At 37.9% G+C, this 20,891-nt stretch overlaps 1 protein-coding gene across 5 annotated transcripts in view; it reads right to left on the bottom strand.

Moving 5' to 3' along the window:
• DOCK3 (dedicator of cytokinesis 3) overlaps nt 1-20,891 on the bottom strand; it is a 440,374-nt gene that overhangs the window by 237,846 nt on the left and 181,637 nt on the right. For all 5 annotated transcript variants that reach the window (XM_055135368.1, XM_055135371.1, XM_055135372.1 and 2 more), the window contains exons 8-9: nt 16,495-16,536; nt 14,392-14,546 (exon numbers count right to left, since the gene is read on the bottom strand). In XM_055135368.1, the coding sequence (XP_054991343.1) occupies nt 14,392-14,546; nt 16,495-16,536 (197 nt within the window). The remainder of the gene's footprint in view (nt 1-14,391; nt 14,547-16,494; nt 16,537-20,891) is intronic.

The raw sequence follows: 20,891 nt of genomic DNA, 5'->3' as shown, positions 1-20,891 counted from the left end.
AAAACTATAAATGAAGACTGGTTGAGTTTAAACTTTGCTGCCTCTTCATTTGGTATACTGACGTTTATCAGAGTTAATGCCTCTTGATCTACTGATCCCTTAGCCTGTATGTAATGTCCATCTCAATCTCTTTATACTTTCTTTAGGTTGAATGCTATATACCTGATACAAGTATAACCAATTAAAAATTCTACCATTAGAGTTTATAATTGTTTTCCAACATTTACTCTAAGCCTGTGTTTATGGTGAGATTTCCAGTATGCATGTCTCTTGCAAGCAACAGAAGGCTGAATTTTGTTTCCTGGTCAATCACCCATTCTGCCTTCTGATAGAGGAAGTCAATACATTGACATTTAGAGAAATTACTGATATAAATTAATCTACTGCCATATTTTTCTACAAAAATTTCAGTTGTATTTGCCATCTGAAATTTTCTTTTCATTAAAAATCATTCAGGGCCAGAGCAATAGCACAGCTGGTAAGGTGATACTTTGCACACAGCTGACCTGGACTTGATCCCCAGGATCCCATATGGTCCCTGAGCCCCCTCTAGGAGTTATCCCTGAGTGCAGAGCCAGGAATGCTGAGAACTGTTATGTGTGGTCCAAACAACCCCCCTCCAGGCTCATCCCCACCCCAAAAGGCCTTTCAGTATTCCGGTAGAACTGGTTTAGATGCAATACCCTCATCTATTGCTTCTCACAGAATTTTTTTTTGTTACTCCCTCAGTGACAGCCTTGCAGGACAGAGGATTCTTAGCAGTTCTCTTTTTTTGTTTTGTTTGGCTTTAGGGACATACCCAGGGTGCTCAGGGCTTACTCTTGGCTCTGTGCTCAGGAATCATTCCTGGCAGGGCTTGGGGATCATAAGTGGAACCAGGAATCAAACTCAGGCTGGCACATTTAAGACAAGCACCTTACCCACTGTACTATTGCTCTGGCATAAATAGAGGTTCTTTTTATCCAGTAGTTTAAATATTGTCTGTATAGTTATTACACTTGACAAATCTGATCTGAATATAATAGTGCTTCCCTTGTATGTGAGACTTTGCTTCTTCCTTGCCTCTGGTTACCGCCATTTTGGTTTGTTGTTCTATTTGGGTGTATTTTGTTTGACACACTTTTGGTCTCTTGGGTCAGTGCACAGGTCTCTCTCCTCAGACTGGAGAACTTCTCAGCTTTTATTTCTTTCATCAAATATCTTATTCTTTACCTCTTTCATCTCCTTCTGGAAATCATATGATATAGAGGTTGTTCCTCTTTCTATTGTCAATTATATCTCATATTTCCTTCATTTAAAAAATTTCCTATCACCTCAATTTTACTGATAATGTTCTGTGCCTTGTCTTTGAAGTTACTGATTTGATTTTTGATTCTGATTTACTTCCAATGCTGTGTCCTTCTACTGTATTCAACTTTATGTTTGAATGAGCGCTTTCATTTTGGAAGGTTCAATCTTTCTTCGACTTTATTGATTTTAATGGTCTTATCAGTTCAGTGAACATCAAGAGAAATGTTGTTTTGAAGTCAACCTCGGGCCATTTAGAAAGTTCTGATGTGGTTTAGGACTTTACTGGCCGCCTATCTGCATCTGTTGAGGTGGCTTAATTCCTTCATTTTTTCATTATCCCCAGTGTTTCATAGGAGCTAAGGATGAAGCTCCAAATTCCAGCTGGCCTAAGCAGAAATCTGGTGTTCCCATTTGCAATATCAGGCTGGTTCCTGTGATTCAACTGATTTCTGATTCCCAAAAATATCTGCGAGGAATGATTCCACGCCTCAAAGAATGAATTTGTAGCTGTGGCTCTGAGTTATGTGTACCTGGATGACAACAGAGTATTTATAGGACTAATGTACTATATCTATAATAGCACAAGGGTCTACCTGCTCTAAGGATGTGGTCCAAGGTCTATAATACAGCTGTTTGACAATTTATATGGTACCACAGTCCAAATAACTTGTGCAGTAGCTAGAGTTTGTGGTCACATGTTCCAAATAGCAGCTGTTCAACAAGCTGATCTTTATAGCTGCTGGACAAATTTTGAATTTGCCTGGTATGTACCAGTTTGGGGCATATGTGGGGTGGCACTTTCCATCCTGAATCAATGTCTGATGGGTGGTCTCACCTCTGGAGGTAAAGGGTTTAGGGTTGCTGTTGTTTTTGTACTTTGTTAGAAATATTAAGTAATTCTATCCTATTTTATACTGTGGGCTATTTTCTAGACAAAAGGTAAGTTTACTGTACACAAAGAATTTTTTAGAAGACTTCTTTTATTTTACTGCTTTTATCTATACTTTATGTAGTTAAGTGCATTAATTTTTCCTCCATCCTGAAATACAGAATAAGAACATAAATAAAAATAAAAACATACTGAGGAGGAAATTTCTGACTTTCCTTTTACATATATATTGTGACTGGTGATTAAACCTAGCTTTTTTAAATCTGAAGATAGTTTTATTTTGACTATGCCATCAGACTTTCATCCTAATGTTTCTAAACAGTATCTGTATTGGGCATATATTTAGAAACATGTTGGAATGATATGGACACTGAAACAATACATATCCTTAGTTTAAATTATACTATCATTCATACTATTTTGTGTTATGTAAGAATATTATTGAGAAAACTTTTAAGACACCAAGATATACATTAATTCACTTAATATGTTGAGTTTTCCCTCCATAGGGCATAGACACTATACTTTGTGTGGGAGTTGGTTTTTAAATTTCTTTAGGCTTTTGCCATTTCTGGCCAAGATACGGATTTTAATAATGACAGACTACTGAGCAACATCAGAAAAGAAAATAATAATGATTATTATTAGAGTCACTATATGATCAATCATCCTTTTGCTGAGACTCACTGAAAATAAAAATTGTGGATAGTAAGTTAACATCTATGTCCCAGACCAAGTTAAATATAAGTTGAGTATAAGGATGAGACTAAACTGCAAGTTCATTACTGAATGCCCGAGCTCTTTGAAGATATGCTTCAGTTATATTATAAGATATGAGACCTCAATCGCAGAGGGAAGTAAAACTAATTAAAAATTTTCTCACCCATCATTTAAAAAGAATATTTCTCTCCACAGGCTCCTAAGATTTCCACAGAGGCAGATTTTATCATTTGGGTAGAATGCTTAACTCTAAGAAAGAGTCTCCTCTAGTTCAATTACAGTAGCTGCTGATTTTCAAGGAAAAGTTTATTCTCCACAATGGTATTTTGAATACTAACTCTAAGATTAATAAGAAATGAGGCTTTTTGTTTTGTTTTGGGGTTACACCCAGAAATACTAGTGTTAACTCCTGGCTATGTGCTCAGGGATCACTCATAGCAGGCTTGTGGGGGCTATGTAGGGTCCTAGGGATCTAACTCGGGTGGGCCACATGCAAGGCAAATACCCTACCCACTGTACAATTGTTCAGCTCCACAAGAAATGAGGCTTCTAAGCTTATTTTGAACAATATGCTTTGCACAATGAAAAGCTAGTTAACGTTAAGTGTTTTCATATGATAATCGACAGTGGTTTTTAGGGCAATTTTATATTTCTAAAACCTGGCATAAAAACCTGGCACAGAAAAGATTCCATAGGGAAAAAGAGATGAATGATGAAATCAATTGCTGGTACCCTGAGGCTTTAGAGCACTCTGCTAAATTTGTAGAGGGCCAGTGAGAAAACCAGGCATATTAACAGACACATAATTAGTGCACATAAAGTAAGTTATACAATAATATGTCTCTTGTGTGTAAGGAAATTCACATAATATAAGGGGTAAGTGCATTTACAGAAGCAAATATAGATCATAATGAAAATTCTATTGTAATAGTAGATTCTTTGTTATTTTTGAGAAAGTGATTATGTGATATTAGATTAAGATAATGGTTACACATCACAACCAATATATTAACAGAATTATTTTTAACAAAGACAGTAAGTTCCATTTAGAAGAGGATTCTGCGATATTAGTAAAATATGACACATGTAAAATTCTGGTCATTTATGGCCTTTTACTCAAAAGCAAAGCAGATGTTTATTTCACACTGTCAATGTGATTATTTGTAGGGAAAATACATACATTTTAGATTTTCTGGCTTATTATTTTTTATTTGCATAGCAAGGCCAATATTTGTCATATTTTCTATAATTTTTTTTAACTTTTAGACTACTGCTAGCTTCTTTTACAAATATAAAACTTCAAATATATTATTTCAGGAATTCTTTTTAAATACTGTCTTTAAAGAATTACTAAAGTGGGGTGCTGGAGCAAAGTGTAGTGAGCAGGACACTTGCTTTGCATGTGACCAACGTGAGTCCGATTCCCAGCACCCCATATGGTCCTTTGAGCCCACCAGAAGTGATTCCTGAGCACAGAGCCAGGAGCAAGCAAGTCCCATGTATCATCAGGTATGACCCCCAATAAACAAATACTTTTTGTTTTGGGCCCTCACTCAGTGATGTTCTCGGGTCATTCTTGGTGGTATTTGGGGGATCCACATTTAATATTGTGGACTAAACCAGGATCAGCTGCATGCCTGGAAAGTACCTTAACCCATGTACTCTCTTTTCGGCTCCTAAAGATTTTAATACACATGTATCATACAAATAAACATATATGATTTTTCCTACTTTGAAATATCAAACCCCGGTTGGCCACATGCAAGGCAAATGCCCTACCTGCTGTGCTATCACTCCAGTCCTTGTAATATTTAATTTTAAAATTACTGTTTTCTCTAAAAAATGTATCTTTATTTACATATTTCACATATAGAATATGTGTATACAGAAATTGTCCCTGTTGTAGGCAGAATTCTAAAATGATGCTCCAAATTTCCTCCCAATCCTGGAATTACATAGCCCTTGGGATTACAAATATAGTATGTGTTTTTCACTCTTGAGTTATATGTTTTATGGCATGGTAAAGCAGGGAGACTATCCAGGTGAGTCTGACCTTGTCCCATGAGTCATTAAAAAGTGCAGAATTTTCCCTTTCAAAGAATTTTCTCTTCTTTCTCTTTCCCTTCAGAAAGGGAAATCTCAGATTCAAAGAATGAGAAGCATTCATAGAGTGTTGCAGACCAGAAGATAGAGGAATCTGTATAGCAAAGAAAACAGGTGGCCTTTAGGAACTAAGAGCAGCTCCCAGCTGTGAGAAAGCAAAGACATAGGTACCCAGATTCACAACTATAAGAAAATGAATCTTACCTACAACAACCAAAGAACATGAAAGCAAAAATTTCCCTAGAACTTTCAGACCAGACCACTGATTTCAGCCTTGTGATACCTGGTCAGAGAGACCCTAGTTTTAAAATGTTTAAAAAGTTTTAACCCTTTTTTGTTTTGGTTTGGTTTTGGCCACATCTGGAAATGTCCAGGGCTTTCTTTTGGCTCTGTGCTCAGGGACCACTTTTTTATGGGAGAGGCTCAAGAGATCATATGTAATGCCAGGAACTGAGTTGGCCGTTTTTACCTATTTTTACCATCTTTGTGTACAAGGCATATGCCCTGTTTTTACCATCTGACCACAGTGAGCAATATTTGGCTACTATCAACTACAGAAATATTCATGTGCAGCTTCTGTGTAAACTTATTTTTTCTTATCTATTGGGATATATCTGATGGTCTAAGTTATATGGCAACTTTTTGCTTAACTTCTTAAGAAACTATCTAATTATTGTACGAGATACCTACCATTTTACACTGTAAAATGTAAATGCAAAACATATTTTCACACCTACATTATATAAAGGTTGATATAGTCACATATCTTTATAAACACTTATTATGTAAATGGTTATTATGTGCCTAATGGATATGAAGTGGTATTTCACTGTGGTTTAGATTTGTATTTTCCTGAAGATATAGAGCCAGAATTTGTTAATTATTTGCATATTTTAAATTAATTTTTTTTCATTAAGCAATGCTGAGGGAATTAAGGGACTTTTCTTCTGATACTTGGCTAACTGAGCCAGATGTTCAATGCTTGAGTACAGTGATATTTCATAACTGTTCTCTAATTTATGATGTTTTTCAGCACCAAGCACTGCTACGGGACACCATGGACATACTTGGCAGTACTGGGGTGGGGGCGGAGTTGGGGGCATGGGTATCTCCAGGGCAATTTCTACAGATGCTCAGGGGGACATGAGGTGCTGATATTCAGGGTCTTTGCACGTGCAAGGCATGCACTCCAGTCATTTGAGAATTCTTCCCAAGCTTAACTTATTTTTTTTAATGTTTAATTTTATTACAGTTTAGGTAACATGGTTACAACAGTATTAATGTTTATGGTTTTTATGTATAGTTACTATACCTCACTACCACCAATATACCTAAGACCCTCCACATTATGTGACTTTTAGTCCACTTCTTCATCTCACTCACCCATCTCCTCATTGCTTGGTAATCTCAGTTTTGTAATCCAATTTTAAGTATCTACTAAGCATTGGATCACCTATAATATACCAATTCTAATGCTGCTAGGGATAGAGAAGAGCAAGTATATTATCCGTGTGTCTTCTTGGAGCTTATGATCTGATGTATGATGTAGAGACTAGCTCACTAGTTTAGAGATCACTAAATACATGACTCCAAGAATAAGAACATACTTTAGTGAATATTGAGAAAGTCAGGCTGAATATTTTGGATTTGAATGATGACATAACAATGTTACTACTTTTTTGAGAGGAAAAACTAGTAACCCATAATATACCAATTATAATGCTGCTAACATTTTCCAGAGTCAGTCCAAATCAGACATAATTTACATAGTTGCAGCTGGCATTTTGAGATTGATAACATTGAGAACATTAAGTGTATCACAATAACCTTATATAGCTTGGATGCTGCTTGGGGCTGGAAGAGAGTCTAGGGGTTAGAGCACATGTTTGGAATGACATGACTAAGCATCATTGGCTGTTTGCCTGGAGGACTCCAAGTACCACAGGGTGATCCTGATGGTCTCCAGCACATGACCCAAGCAACATCACATTCTCAGACCCTAGCACTGAGCCAACCAGCCCAGTGTTGCTTGAAGTGGCCCTAGAACCCTGAGCACTGATTAGATGTTCCAAAAAAAACAAAACAAAACAAAGACCACTCTTCATCAGTAACTTTTTGATGATGAAGTGATGTGATAATTTGAGATTAACACCACAGCAAGAATATTTAGCAAGATAAAGGTTAAAATGAAAAAACATATGCATTAGAAGCTATGAATAAGTTAAGAGGATTAGCAGTAAGATCAGAGAACAAAGACCATCTTTTATGATGCTACTTTACAATGTCCTTATTATTCCCTGGATGTAGGATAACATTGGTTTGCTCTTCCTCCCTGGCCTCAGGGAGCCTGGGTTTGTTGATCGCTCCCCCAACCTGTCAATTACCTTTGCCTCCTGATGAGATTCTATTGACTTGTAAATACTGTTTTTCTCTTATCCTTAGTGTCCTTTGCATGGTTAGTTACTTCCGAGCAATTGCCTTTTGTATGGACACAAGAAGACAGTTAAAAAAGAAAAGTTTGTAACTTGGGAGTTAATTGACTCCAGATAATATTACCCCCTGCACATCTGCTCTCTTGATAAATCTCAGTTGCCCTTACTTCTTAGATCCCCAAAAGCAGGGTTCCGAGGAGAAACTGGATGAACCCAGGGCAAGTGGTGAGCTACCCTGGCATCGAAATGGGCCAGGCCTAAGTGCCATAATGAGAGAGAGAACAAAAGGGAATGTCCTGCCACAGAGGCAGGGTGGGGTGGGGGGATGGTGGGAGGGATACTGGGATCATTGGTGGTGGAGAATGGGCACTGGTGGAAGAATGGGTATTCAATCACTGTATGACTGAAATGCAAGCACTAAAGTTTGTAAGTCTGTAACTGCACCTCACGGTGATTCACTAATAAAAATTTTTTTAAAAAAAGAAGAAGATATACTGGGCCAGAGTGACAGGAGAGTGGTAAGCACTTGCTTTGTACACAGCAAGTTCAAATGGAAAGTAAGGGATCCAGAGAGGTAGTACATCACGTAGAGCCCTTGCCTTACATGCAGCTGATTTGGTTCAATCTCTGGCATTCCACATGTTTCCCCAGGCCTACCAGAGTGGTTCCTGGGTGCAGAGCCAGGAGTAAGTCCTGAGCACTACTGGGTGTAGTCCAAAAACAAAACATTATTGCAAACCACAACACCTAATCAGAGAGAGAGAACAAAAGGGAATACCCTGCCAGTGGCAGTGTGGGGTGGGGGGAGACGGGACTGGGGAGGGTGGGAGGGATGTTGGGTTTACTGGTGGTAGAGAATGGGCACTGGTGAAGGGATGGGTTATCGAACTTTGTATGGGGGAAACATGAGCACAAAAATGTATAAATCTGTAACTGTACCCTCACGTTGACTCACTAATTAAAAATAAACTATTTTTTAAAAAATTTTTTAATTTAAAAAAAAAAAGAGAAGATATACCAATGGCCAGTAGGCTAGTATCAAAACACTAGACAATTCAGTGGTGCAAAACTATTACTGATTAGTTTTGGAAATCATGGTGCCTAATTTAAAAACATAAAAACAATTTTGAAATAAATATGCTTTATTAAAAATACCATTCCTTATCACTTATTATCAGGAAATGCAAAATCAATATTACCTCATATCAATGAGCTGGCATTTATTCTATCAGTCAGAAGTAGTAAGTGTAGGTGGGAAGAGCAGAGAAAAATAAACCCACAATTCACTGTTCACAGGCATGTAAACTGATTCAGCATCTATGGAAAATACTATTATGATTTCTCAAAAAAATTAAAAATATAACTATCAGAATAGAACATTATCCAATAATTCTAATTCTATGTATTTACTGAAAGAAAAAAAAAAGCCACTAATTTTGAAAGATATATGTATCCCTATATTTGTTGTAGCACTATCTACAGTAATCAAGAAACAGAAACAACACATTGCCCAAGGACAGATGAGTAGACAAAAGGCAACAGAAACTGATGTTATGCATAAAACCCTATCATTAACAATATTGCAAACTACATAACCTAAAATAATTTTTTATGAATTTGGGGGCTGGAGCAATAGTACAGTGGGTAGGGTGTTTGCCTTGCACGCAGCCAACCCAGGTTCGATTCCCAGCATCCCATATGGTCCTCTGAGCACCGCCAGGGGTGATTCCTGAGTGCAGAGCGAGGATTAATCTCTGTGCATTGCCAGGTGTGACCCCCCCAAAAAAAAATTTGAACTAGAAAATTTAAGAAAAGAAAAAGATATGCTACATATATACAGGGAATACTACTCTACGACTACAACTATTAGAAAAGATAAGAATCTTGCCTTTTGCTCATGAATGTACATGATAAGCAAAGGAGATCAGAAGAGAAAGACAAATACCAGATAATCTCTCTCATATGCTGTGTTATAAAAAGAAACAAAGCAAGGGAAAACAATATCAAATGAAAACAAACCCACAGACTATGACCACAGAAATGAGGTTACCAAGATGGGATGGGGAAGGTGCTAAAAAAAAAAACTCAATGGAATGTGATGAAAAGATATTTCCACTTTGGTGGTAGTAAGATATGGTAACACCGTATCTCAAAAATACATAAACATTCAATGTTTATAAAACACTCAGAAAGAAAAACTTTTAAAAGTATGTCTAAGGGCTGTTCAAAGGCAAGTTTGATAGGAAAAAAGAAATCGGGACCTAAAGCTCAGGGGGAAGGTCTCAATTGGATATCTACATTTCAAGGCAAAATATTTAAGGTTATGCTCACACACACAAAAATAAACAAGAGTTACCAAGCCTGCGTCAGGTTCTTCCCTCCTGTAAAAACACCTAATAATCATCAGTCAATAACTATCATGATATGAGGGTATGGTGCCACCAGCAGGTCAACCTGTACCTGCAGAGAAAGTGCAGCAGCAGCCTAATGGTGCCTTCAGGCTTCCTGATACCCCAAAATTGCCGCTGTGCCTATGGCCGGACCCCAACAACTTGGGGCCAAGTTTACAAAGAAATTAAACGACCAAAAGTTAGGTATGTGGGAGCCATGCCTACAAACCATCTCCAGCTCAGCTATACAAACTCACTTATTGGCCTTATTTCAGAGACCATTAGATAAATCTTAAAAGATCTCAAAGCTGCAGTTAATCTTGGATCCACACATGGCTGAACAGACCGGGATAAATTGGAGGTGGGTGGGTTTGCCTGGTGTGTGCCCAAGCAGAACCCATGGCAGGCGCTGGCTTCCACAATCCGAAATTGCTACCATACCCCTGGCCTGACTCCACTATCTCAGGATATATCTCACAAGACAAAATATACTAAAAATTCGGGTATGTGGGTTTTATGACTGAAATCTCCACACTTTCTCGAAGTTGGATGGTCTACCTCCCCCCACTTCCCAATACTCCTGGAAGCACTGGCAGTCACCCCCATGAACCAACTCCAGCACCACCATGTAAGCTCTACTACTGGTCTTGTTTCAGAGACCCATAAATAAATCTTGAAATAAATCAAAAGTTGAGGTTAATCTCGTACCCGCACATTACTAAACAGACGGGGGCAAATCAGAGGGGACAGGTTAGTATAGGGCCCACACAAGCAGAGCCCCTGGCAGCCGCTTGCTTCCATAATTCAAAATCACCGCCATACCCCCAGCCTGACTCCACCATCTCAGGATGGACCTCACCAAGATATAAACTACTAAAAATTTGGGTATGTGGGTTTTGTGACTGAAATCTCCAGGCTTTCTTGGGGTTGGGATGAGTTACCTCCCCCCCACCTCCCTGTATTTATGGAAGCTTCAGCATTCACATCCATACCCCAAAATGGCCACCCAACTGAAAAGCTACTCTAGCCTTACCGTCCCAATAAAAATACTGATTGTCCTGAACAAACACCATAATCTCTTAGCACCTGTATTGCAAACCATAATGCATAAAAGGAAAAGGAGAGAGAGAGAGAAGAAGGAAAGTGCTTCCATAGAGGGAGGCTGGGGGATGGTGGTAAGGAAACAGGGGACATTGATGGCGGGAGATGCAAAATAGTGGAGCGATGGGTGCTGGATCACTGTATGACTGAAACCCAATAATGAACAGCTTTGTAATGGTCTATCTCATAGATATTCAATTAAAAAAGTTTTAAATTTAAGAAAAGTAATGTGAAGTTCGTGCCCAATTCAATCAACTTAATCAATGGCTGAATAAATAGCAGTAACCCTACATTAAAAAAAAAAGTATCATGATGCATGATGCTTGATCTGAGTTCTGTTGCTAGGTACTAGTACTTGGCTTTAGGCCCTAATCATATGCGTTGGTAAAGGGACCCATCCAGTGAAGTGACACTCTAAATCCAGGCCTGCTGGGGCAGAAGGGAGCCCGCTGTGGAGGCAGTCAAAGTTGGGCCCACGGAAAGTGTGGGTGGCAAGAGCACAGCTCTGGTAGCTCCGTGTGGTGCCCTTCCTCACCATAGCCCTGTGCCCCCTCCAAGAGCCGTTCCTGGACACACAAAGTGGGGTGGCCAAGATGGAAGCTCCAGGCATCTCCTGCCGACCTCGGTCAGAACTTCACAATTGACAGGGGATAAATTTCCTTTTTGGTGGTTAGGGAATGGAGAGGGATCCATGGGATCAGCCCAGAGCAAGTTTTATAAATTCCTAATCTTATTTTTATCCTTAAATAAGTAGGCAACAAATCATAGAGTAATATATACATATATGTATATATATGTATGTATGTATATATGTATATGTATACATATATATATATATCTCGGAGAGCCTGGCAAGCTACCGAGAGTATGCCGCCTGCACAGGCAGAGCCTGGCAAGCTACTCATGGCATATTCGATATGCCAAAAACAATGACAATAGGTCTCATTCCCCTGACCCTGAAAGAACCTCTAATCATTGGGAAAGACGAGTAAGGAGAAGCTGCTAAAAATCTCAGGGCTGGGAGGAATAGAGACGTTACTGGTGCCCTGGTGCCCGCTCAAGTAAATCTAGGAACCAGGGGATGACAGTGATAGTGATACAATGATCATGATGCATGATGTAACTTTGTAACATGTCATTCATTTTAGTCTGTTATATGCTTGCCAATAGAATTCCAATGAAACCGAAAGTAGTGGCATATATGGTCTCTCTTTAGCCTTCTTCCCCTGCTCATATGTGCCTTTTGGCACACAGGTGAGAGTATTCTAGTAACACTGAACATTAAATTAGCACCATTACAATAAAATTTTTTTAAAAAAAGATTAGCACCATTAAATTTGAAACTGAACTACCAATATTTGAAAATATAGTGGTTTATTTTAAGAAGAAAAAGCAATTGTATGTATCGATCTAAATCAAAACTGTGCACCTGATGTAATACACCTCTAACATTTTGTGACTTCTGACAACTGCTCACAGATGAGAAATGACCAATTTAATACCTTATCACAATAAGAGCATAACTATCTAGCATTGAGCATGGGTAATACCAGTTCAAAAATCTAAAATATTTGAGGGTTTAAATAAATATTTATGGAAAGAAGAAAGTGCATGTTAAAACCTAGATTTAGGGTATCAAGCTAAGCAAAGTCAGCCAGAAAAGAGACAGAAAATGATGGCTCTCATATGTAGTATAAAAATAAGTATAGTAAGGGATTAACAAGTGGCCCAAAACAACAGAACCTACAATCTGTTATTCAGAACTGAGCTTACTATGATGGGCAGGAAAGTTCTGAGAGGTAGGCAAGGGAGCTGGAATGGGGTCTGAATGGTGGAAGGAAGTAGACACGCCTGCGGTTGGAACAGTATTTGCATGAAACCCTATCATTAAAAGAAATGCAAGTCATGGTGACTAAAATAAAATTTTTTAAAAATTCTCCTTACTAGTTCACCCTTAAAACTAAAGAAAGTGGGGGTGGTAGTTTCAATTAAGGACGTTACATTTTTATTGTGTGATGGGAAGATGGTATAGTTATCTAACATGGATTGTAAATAACCTAAAGATTTCCTGCAACTCTATCAAAAAAAAATACTGTTTTACATTTCTCTTTCCCCTTCAACACTAGTTTTATCTGTTTCATATATCGAATTTTCTCACAAAATTTAGCTAGAAGAAAGAATTATTCTAAACATCAAAGTAAATAATAAAACTTACAATCCTTTGATCTAGAAACAAACAAAAAAAAAACAGAAACAAAAGCAGCAGAATCTAGACCCATGGAGACCAAGTCTTAAGTCTTGCCTGTGAGCAGCTGTCACGGCCACCACTACTGCCACTACTACCTCTGTACAACAACTTGCACAGAAATGCGTAGTGGGAACTACTGTGACAAGAAAATTCCACATGACCTGATCAATGACCATACCATTTTATTCCTATGTCACAGAAAAGCACAATGCCTAAATTTTTCTAGTGATGATAAAAATTCAGAGGTACCATAGAACATGGAAATAAACTTTTTCTTTTGTACTCTAATAAAACTTTCATTTAAAAATTTTTCACAGATAACTAGTGGAAAAATATTTACAGTTGTTTTCAAATTTTAAGTAAAACAGCCAAAAAAAAAAAAAAGGTTAAAAAGAACTCATTATACTAAGTTTTCAGGAAATACAGAAGCAATTCAAGATTCATTTTCTCTTTCCCACCTAGAAGACAGCACAAAGAAGTGCCTTAACTCCCTAAAATTCCTAGTTGGCTCTGAATTTTATCTCATTAGAGTCTAGCTGGCCATGAGAAGTCCCCTTCACCCTTCCTTAGCTCTCAAGGGAGAAGCACTGCTGAAGTTGCCTCATTGCTCTGTCTCAATCATAGTCTCATTGCTTCCACCAAGATACATAGTGTACTACATGTCAGTCACGTTCTGCTACCTTTACTACAATCCAAGGAAAAGAGGAATGATTATTAGGCCAACGTTCTTTATTCCCAGAATCTGGTCTCCCTTTTATAGGGCTAAGAAGGTGGGACTGTCCTTAGAAAGCACACTATTTTCATCTGAATCCTCTCTCCAAGGTATAGCAAATACATTACCCAGGGCTTCCTGTGTGCTAGAACTGGGCTTCTCTGGTTAATTTTCTGTGTTTCATGTTTTTCTTTTGCATTTTCCCTGACAATAAATACATGCATTTCTTTCTCTCACTGATATGACAATAGTCAGATCTAGGATTTAAGATTCCATGTGGAGATAGATATAGGACAAAAAGATAGCCACATACATATTATGGTTTAGATAACATCAAGTTACACTACAAATTAAGGCAAATTTTACAGCTAAATAAAAGAAGATTTCTCTGTCATTTTATGCCTCCCATGTGTTATCTACTGCTTTGAAGGTCAAAAATACCTAAGAACAAGTTTATACCATCCTAACATAACCTCAATTTCATTAGGACTTATGGTAACGTTTACCTGATCTGCTTGCCTTCCCTCATATCATACAAGGAAAAAAAGACATCAGTATCTTCCCCAATGGTATTGTAGGTGAAACTCTTCAAGTTGAGGAAGAAGTGGTGTGGTACGGGCATCCGACAAGTTTCCCCATGACGTGGGCGCATTGTATCTACCTAATGAAGAAGGTTTAAAAAAAAAAGTGATTTCTATTTTAGTTATTTGTTACAGTCATCGTAAGTAAGATAAACACTGAATGAATAACTCTTACCATACACTTAAGAGACCATTTATCTAAGAGGGAGACAAAGATATTTTCTATGCTACCAGAGGGTGCTATGTCAATATGCTTGGTTTTAGATAGGTAAATATGCAGCTGAAAGAAGCAAACAGAGTGAAGGACATAGAGAAACAGTGATTCCAAATTTGAGTGAGCAGAATTTCTCCATTTTACCATTAATATCTAAATTCTCCATGAAATCCTTTTCTAAAGTCATTTCTTAGAGACACTATCATGACCATGACACCTTTGACTGCACTGTTTTATGGAAACAGTTACCATTTTAAAGAACATTATAATTTTATCCCTGATTTTATTTTAGCCTTAAGTCTACTTTCTTTCAATTGTTCTGTAAATTGCAGAGTAGACAATGGACAAATATGCCTGTAGGTCAGGAATTCTTAGATGAAAGATACCATAAAATCAAGAAGTAGATGCATTTCCTGAATGCATGTGTTGTGATCTCTTAAAAAAACAAATTTGCATTTCCTAAATACTGTGTAAAAATACAAAAAAGAAAAAGGAAGCGGGCACCACACCGGGGAGGTTGATGGCGATGATGAGGCAGGCGAAGGAAGGAACGGAGCCAGGCTGGTTGGTCTCAGTTGCAGTTTATTCCATTCCCATCTCCATTCTCCTCTGATTCTCCTCCTGCTTCTTCCTCCCCCATGCTACTTCATACTCCTTCTCCTCTGGATCTGAATCTTGGTCTAGCTTCTCCAGATCTCGCTCTGGGACTCGCACTGGGACTGGCCCTGAAACTGGCCCTGGGACTGGCCCCCAGCCCACTCTCCCAGCCTAGTTAAATCCCTAAGAATGAGGAGTTGGGGCTTACACATAGGTGTGGTTACAATCAATAGGGGGTAAAGTTCTATCCCTTAGGGGATGCTTCTTCTAGGACAGATACCCTTTCAGCAGGACACCTGCCCAAGAGCGGAATCCCATGGGTGTGTTTCTCTTCTCCTTGTCCAACTAACATATAAGTATTCATATTATTAATCATTTTGTATGGACATAGCAAGAAATGCATTAAACTTATAGAATTGCTCTCCTGGGGTCATCCTGATCTCAGACTACAGTGCTCAGGCCAGATTAGTCTTTCCTATCCCTAGCAGGGTCCTAGTCTCGTCGTTGCTTTTGGATCATGACATGACATGTCCATGACCAAGCTCCTAACATATAGTTAAGGATTAGGCGCTTTGGCCAGGCCCATCTCGATGCCAGGGTAGCACATAACTCACCGCTTGCCCTGGGTCCGTCCCGTCCCTCATCGGGACCCTGCTTTTGGGGGTGCTAGGAAGTAAGGGCAGCTGAGGCTTAAGTCGAGAAAACAGATGCCCGGGAGTGAATAATATTTGAAGCCAATTAAATCCCAGGTTACCAAAGCATATTAACAACTGTCTTTCTTTGTCCATACAAAAAGAATATTATTCTAAAGTAAACTGTTCAAAAGACATGAGGAGAGGAGAAAGGCAATATTAACTTACAATACAAGCTCACTGTGCTAGCAAGGTCTGACCTTACAAATTAACAGTCTGATTAGGGGAAGAGCTAATTAACTAGCTGGGAAAGGGAGCATAGAAGTGATTAAGGATAGACAAAGGAATGGGAGTGGTTCAGGAGCACCTTGATGGGCGTGACTGATATACCTAAGCTCCTAGTGGCAAAGGGAGCAGGACATACCAATGTAGTCTAGAACTGTTTAGAGGTTATTACCAGATATGCCTAAACTCTTTGTGGCAAGGGAGAAAGGTCAAACCAATGATATACTACAAAGTACAAATGTTCTGATCTCTTAAAATACAAATTGAAGGAAAAGACAGAAGTCTGGACAAGTTGCTTACCTGAGATGTGCTTTGCTGTACACTCTGCCGACTAGATAAATGCTATAGAAAGACAGATAAAAAGGAAAAAATCTCTCAACTGGGAAGGAAATTAACTTTTATTAGGCACTAGTTACACGTTAGGCATTCTGTTACTTTTCATATATATGATCTGACTTGGTTATGCTAAATGTTAGGTATTTGTAGTTGATGGAGACAACAGCTTAGTGTAAGGAAATGATTTGCTAAGGGTCACACCGTAAGACAGTGGCATAAACTGCATTCAAACCTAAGTCTCTTCAGTTATGAGTACCAAACTACAAGTAGGAGCTTGTTACTGCACTTTTGCTTCAGCATTGTCCTCTCCACATATTGTCCACACTCTGAGCTGTGTGATACACCTTCTTAAAATTCTCCACACATGGCCTTTAAACAAAAGGAGAACCCTCCCAAACATCTCTCGCTTTCTATGATGCTGACTAAAGTTAAAAGAAGAAGGGCTGGAACAATAGTAAAATCCATAGGGCATTTTGTCTTATATGAGGCAGACCCAGGTACGACCCTTGGTGTCCCAAATGGGCCCCTAAGGGCCTAGATGTATGAAACAGCACTCACTTTATGAAACTGTTCTGCGTAGATAGCATGGGTAAGAAGAATGATTGCTAAGTAGCACTGACTTTCTTTTCCAAACATACACATTCATCCCTAAATAAAACTAAAGTAAAATTATATATTTGAAAGCAAATCACTAGCAACAGCATGTTCACTACTAGATACACATGAACACCACTAATCTATGAGATTTTTAAGTACTAGTGCTTAACAATTAGACTAATATCCCCTTAATTCATATAATAAAAATGAATCTTCACTGGTAGCCTCCAAGCACTCCCAGGCCTGAACAGCACTGCAGGGCCAGGACTGTGTACTGAACCATTAGGCTCACACTACCAGGCTGAGCACTGCTGGAAGAGGCCCTCAGTACCAGGTTCAGGTCCTTGGCATGCTGAACCCAACTACCAGCTCTGCTGGGTGTGCACCCTATTTATAAAAAGACAGTTCACCATTTTTCTTGAAAATCGTATTAGAAAAATATATAGCAGAAAAGAAAATGTCAGATGTAAAATAAGCCATAAAAATACTTTACAAATCAGACTTTAAAGAAAATCAGGCTTTATCTGCACTACTTTTCCATAACCTATTGAGCATTGTCTAAAATGCTTTCCATTATTTAGTTTTACATTATTTTTATACTCAGGACTTGTGTTGTCACTCTTTTCAAGTGACACTCCTGAAATGGCAACCAATCTAAACGTAAATTCTCAAAACTATTTATGGGAATTCATAGGTAATTTCAGTATGAAACAATAATGTTGACAATAGCAAATGTCATTTTACATTTAAGAGGCATAAAATTTAGGAAGAATTCTTCAGCATAGTCTGAAAGTACATCATGAGAATGGCCAGAGAAAGGATGCTATTTGGTCATGGCACTGTAAGGCAAAGTCACTATCACAACCTCAGGCAGCCATCAGCGGATCAGCTGATACTTCCTTCTTCAGAGCATCATTGGTGATAGTGTTCTAGTAACTACTACCCAACTCTAGACTTTCCCCTACCAGGGTACAATGAAACAGTCTTATTCACCTTTATATTATCAGTACTGGTCAACATATTTCAAATATATAAATTAATTGAAAATGTAGCCAATATTAGTGTCTGCCATATATTTTTCTATAGGGAAGTATTTTTCAGCTCTGGGAAATTTCTGGTTCATTTAGACCACAAAGTCTGCCAATTATTAAATAATATAGCCAACTAATTTAAATCCAGATATGGAAATATAAATATTGACCCATTAAAAATATATATATATATATATATTGCTTTCTTGGTCATACCTGGCGGTACACAGGGGTTACTCCTGGCTCATGTACTCAGGAATTAACTCCTGGCAGTGCTCAGAGAACCATATGGGATGCTGGGAATCGAACCCAGGTCAGCTGCATGCAAGGCAAACACCCTACCTGTTGTGCCACTGCTCCAGGCCCCGCCCCTTAAAAATATTAATCAACACTAGAAATAACAAACTAACAAAATTCCCAACACAGGATAAAGTGGAAGAATAACAATGCAGCAGGAAGCAATAATGTAATTATTATACTAAACCTTACTATCATTTGTTCTCATATTTTTAGCTTCCTTTTTGCTTAGTTTTGGTATTTGGGACCACATCTGGTAATGCTCAGGGCTTACTCCTGGCTCTATGCTCAAGGATCACTAGTGGCAGGTTTCAGGGGACCGTATGTGGTACAGAGAATCAAACCCTAGTTGTCAGTGTGCAAGGCAAGCACTTTCCCTGCTATACAACCTTTCCCTCCCCATATTTGTAGTTTTCAAGTGTCCACATTTCAAAGATGTGTGACAAAGATTAGTACAAATATTTTATTGTTGCTCTAATTTGGGAGTACCAATTTTCTATTCTTAAAGTGGGTATATATTTGCTATTATACAGAAGAAAGTTCTTGTTATATAGAAAACTCACCTATTCCTATATAACTATGTTTTTAACCTTTGGAATAAGTTTAGATCTATTTTTAATGTTATTTAGATAACATTTGAAACAGAGTTAACATTTATAATTTTGATGTACAAAGTTACTGCACTTCACCACCACTAATATGCCCAAGACCATCTACCACTGTTCTTCTGTCACTTCTAGTACATCATTTCTTCCTCTCCACTAAGTCTACCCATTGCTTAGTAAGCTCAGTTTTGTAATATAAGGATAAATATTTGTCCTTAAATAATGGCTATTCCCTTGTTTCATTTTTCTATATACCACAGATGAGTAAGACTACCTGGTATTTGTCCTTCTTACCATGACTTGTTTTTACTTAACATGATGCCTTCTAGGTCAATTCATTTTTTTCTTATACTTGAGTAGTATTCCATTATGCATGTGTGTGTATATATATGTATGTACATTTTTGTCTGTTATTGTATATATGGGTTACTTGCATACCCTGGGTATCGTACTTAGCACTGAACATAAGTGTGTGAATATATTTAAAGTGTTTGTGGGATAGATGCCAAGAAGTGAAATAAATGGAAGTTCTATTCTTCATTTTTAACTTACCTGTTGTTATTCTTTAAAAAAAAACTGTACTTTAACATCTTGCTTGAACAAGAACAACGGATAAACACAGGATTTTAATTGCACTAGAAAACAAGAAAAAGTCTGGCAATCCCTTGAGTTCATCAAAATTTTCAAGCCTGATCGAGAAGGACCTCAAACTAACACTCCATGCAATGCAACAAAGTTAAGCAATCACTGAAAGAAAAATGCACTCAACTCAAGGAATTGATTCAGATATTAAAGAATCCAAATAAATGAAACTGAAGAGCTAAGGAATATAAAAATAAGCCACAGTAACATAATTCTCCTATTTGTGAACTTGGAGAAATTAAAACCCAGAAATAATAATGAAGTGGTGAAAGAAAAGAGAGGCAAAAGAATGTAAGAAAATGAAAGATATTTAAGGGGTAAAACCAAAAGAAATAATCTCCAAATTATAGGAATATTAGAAGGAGAGAAAAATGAAAAAATGGAAGAACAATTGATAGAGTGACCACTTCCCTCTAAAATTGCCATAGTAGTCTCTTCCTAATCTATTTCTGCTTTTTCCTGACCCCCCCCCCCACTCAGTCCCCCACAGTGGTAAGATTCCTACGGAGGATCAGTTCTAATGCTCTTCATTTTTACTGCTTTTCGGAAGCATTTATGTTTCTTTATATCTGGCATATGATTGAGATCATCCAGTGTTTGTCCCTCTCCCTCTATCTCATAGACATCTGCATTCCTGTGTTCAATGCAGCACTATTCATAATAGCTAAAATCTGGAAATAACACTAGAGCTCAAGAATATCTGGCTAAAGAAACTATTGTACATATACACAATGGAATACAACTCAGTTGTAAGAAAAGATGAAGTCATGTGATATGCTGATATATGGATGGAGAATATATGCTGAGGAAATGTGCTATTTAGATTTGAGGGGGGGACTGAAACATTCTCAAACAAACAAAAGCTGGTGATATTTATTACACCTAAAACAACCTTGAAAGAATTATTGAAAAGTCACATGTATAAAGCAAAAGACCTATTGCAAAAACAACTAAACCCCATGCAGAAAAATGGCAGAACAGCCCTTTATATCAATAATTTCTTTGAATATCAATGAACTAAACCCACCACTCAAAAGACATAGAGTGACTAGAAGGATCAGGAAACAAAATTCAACTACTCGTTACTTACAGGAAGTACATCTAAGTTCACAGTGTAAATACAGGCTCAGAAAGAATGGATGGAAAACAATCATAATGTCAATGGCAGACAAAAATGCTAGGACAGCCA

This window comes from Sorex araneus, chromosome 4 (genome assembly GCF_027595985.1).
Source record: "Sorex araneus isolate mSorAra2 chromosome 4, mSorAra2.pri, whole genome shotgun sequence".
NCBI classification, from domain to species: Eukaryota; Metazoa; Chordata; class Mammalia; order Eulipotyphla; family Soricidae; genus Sorex; species Sorex araneus.
The sequence above is the reverse complement of the archived record's forward strand: the minus strand, read 5'-3'. Positions and strand labels throughout refer to the sequence as shown.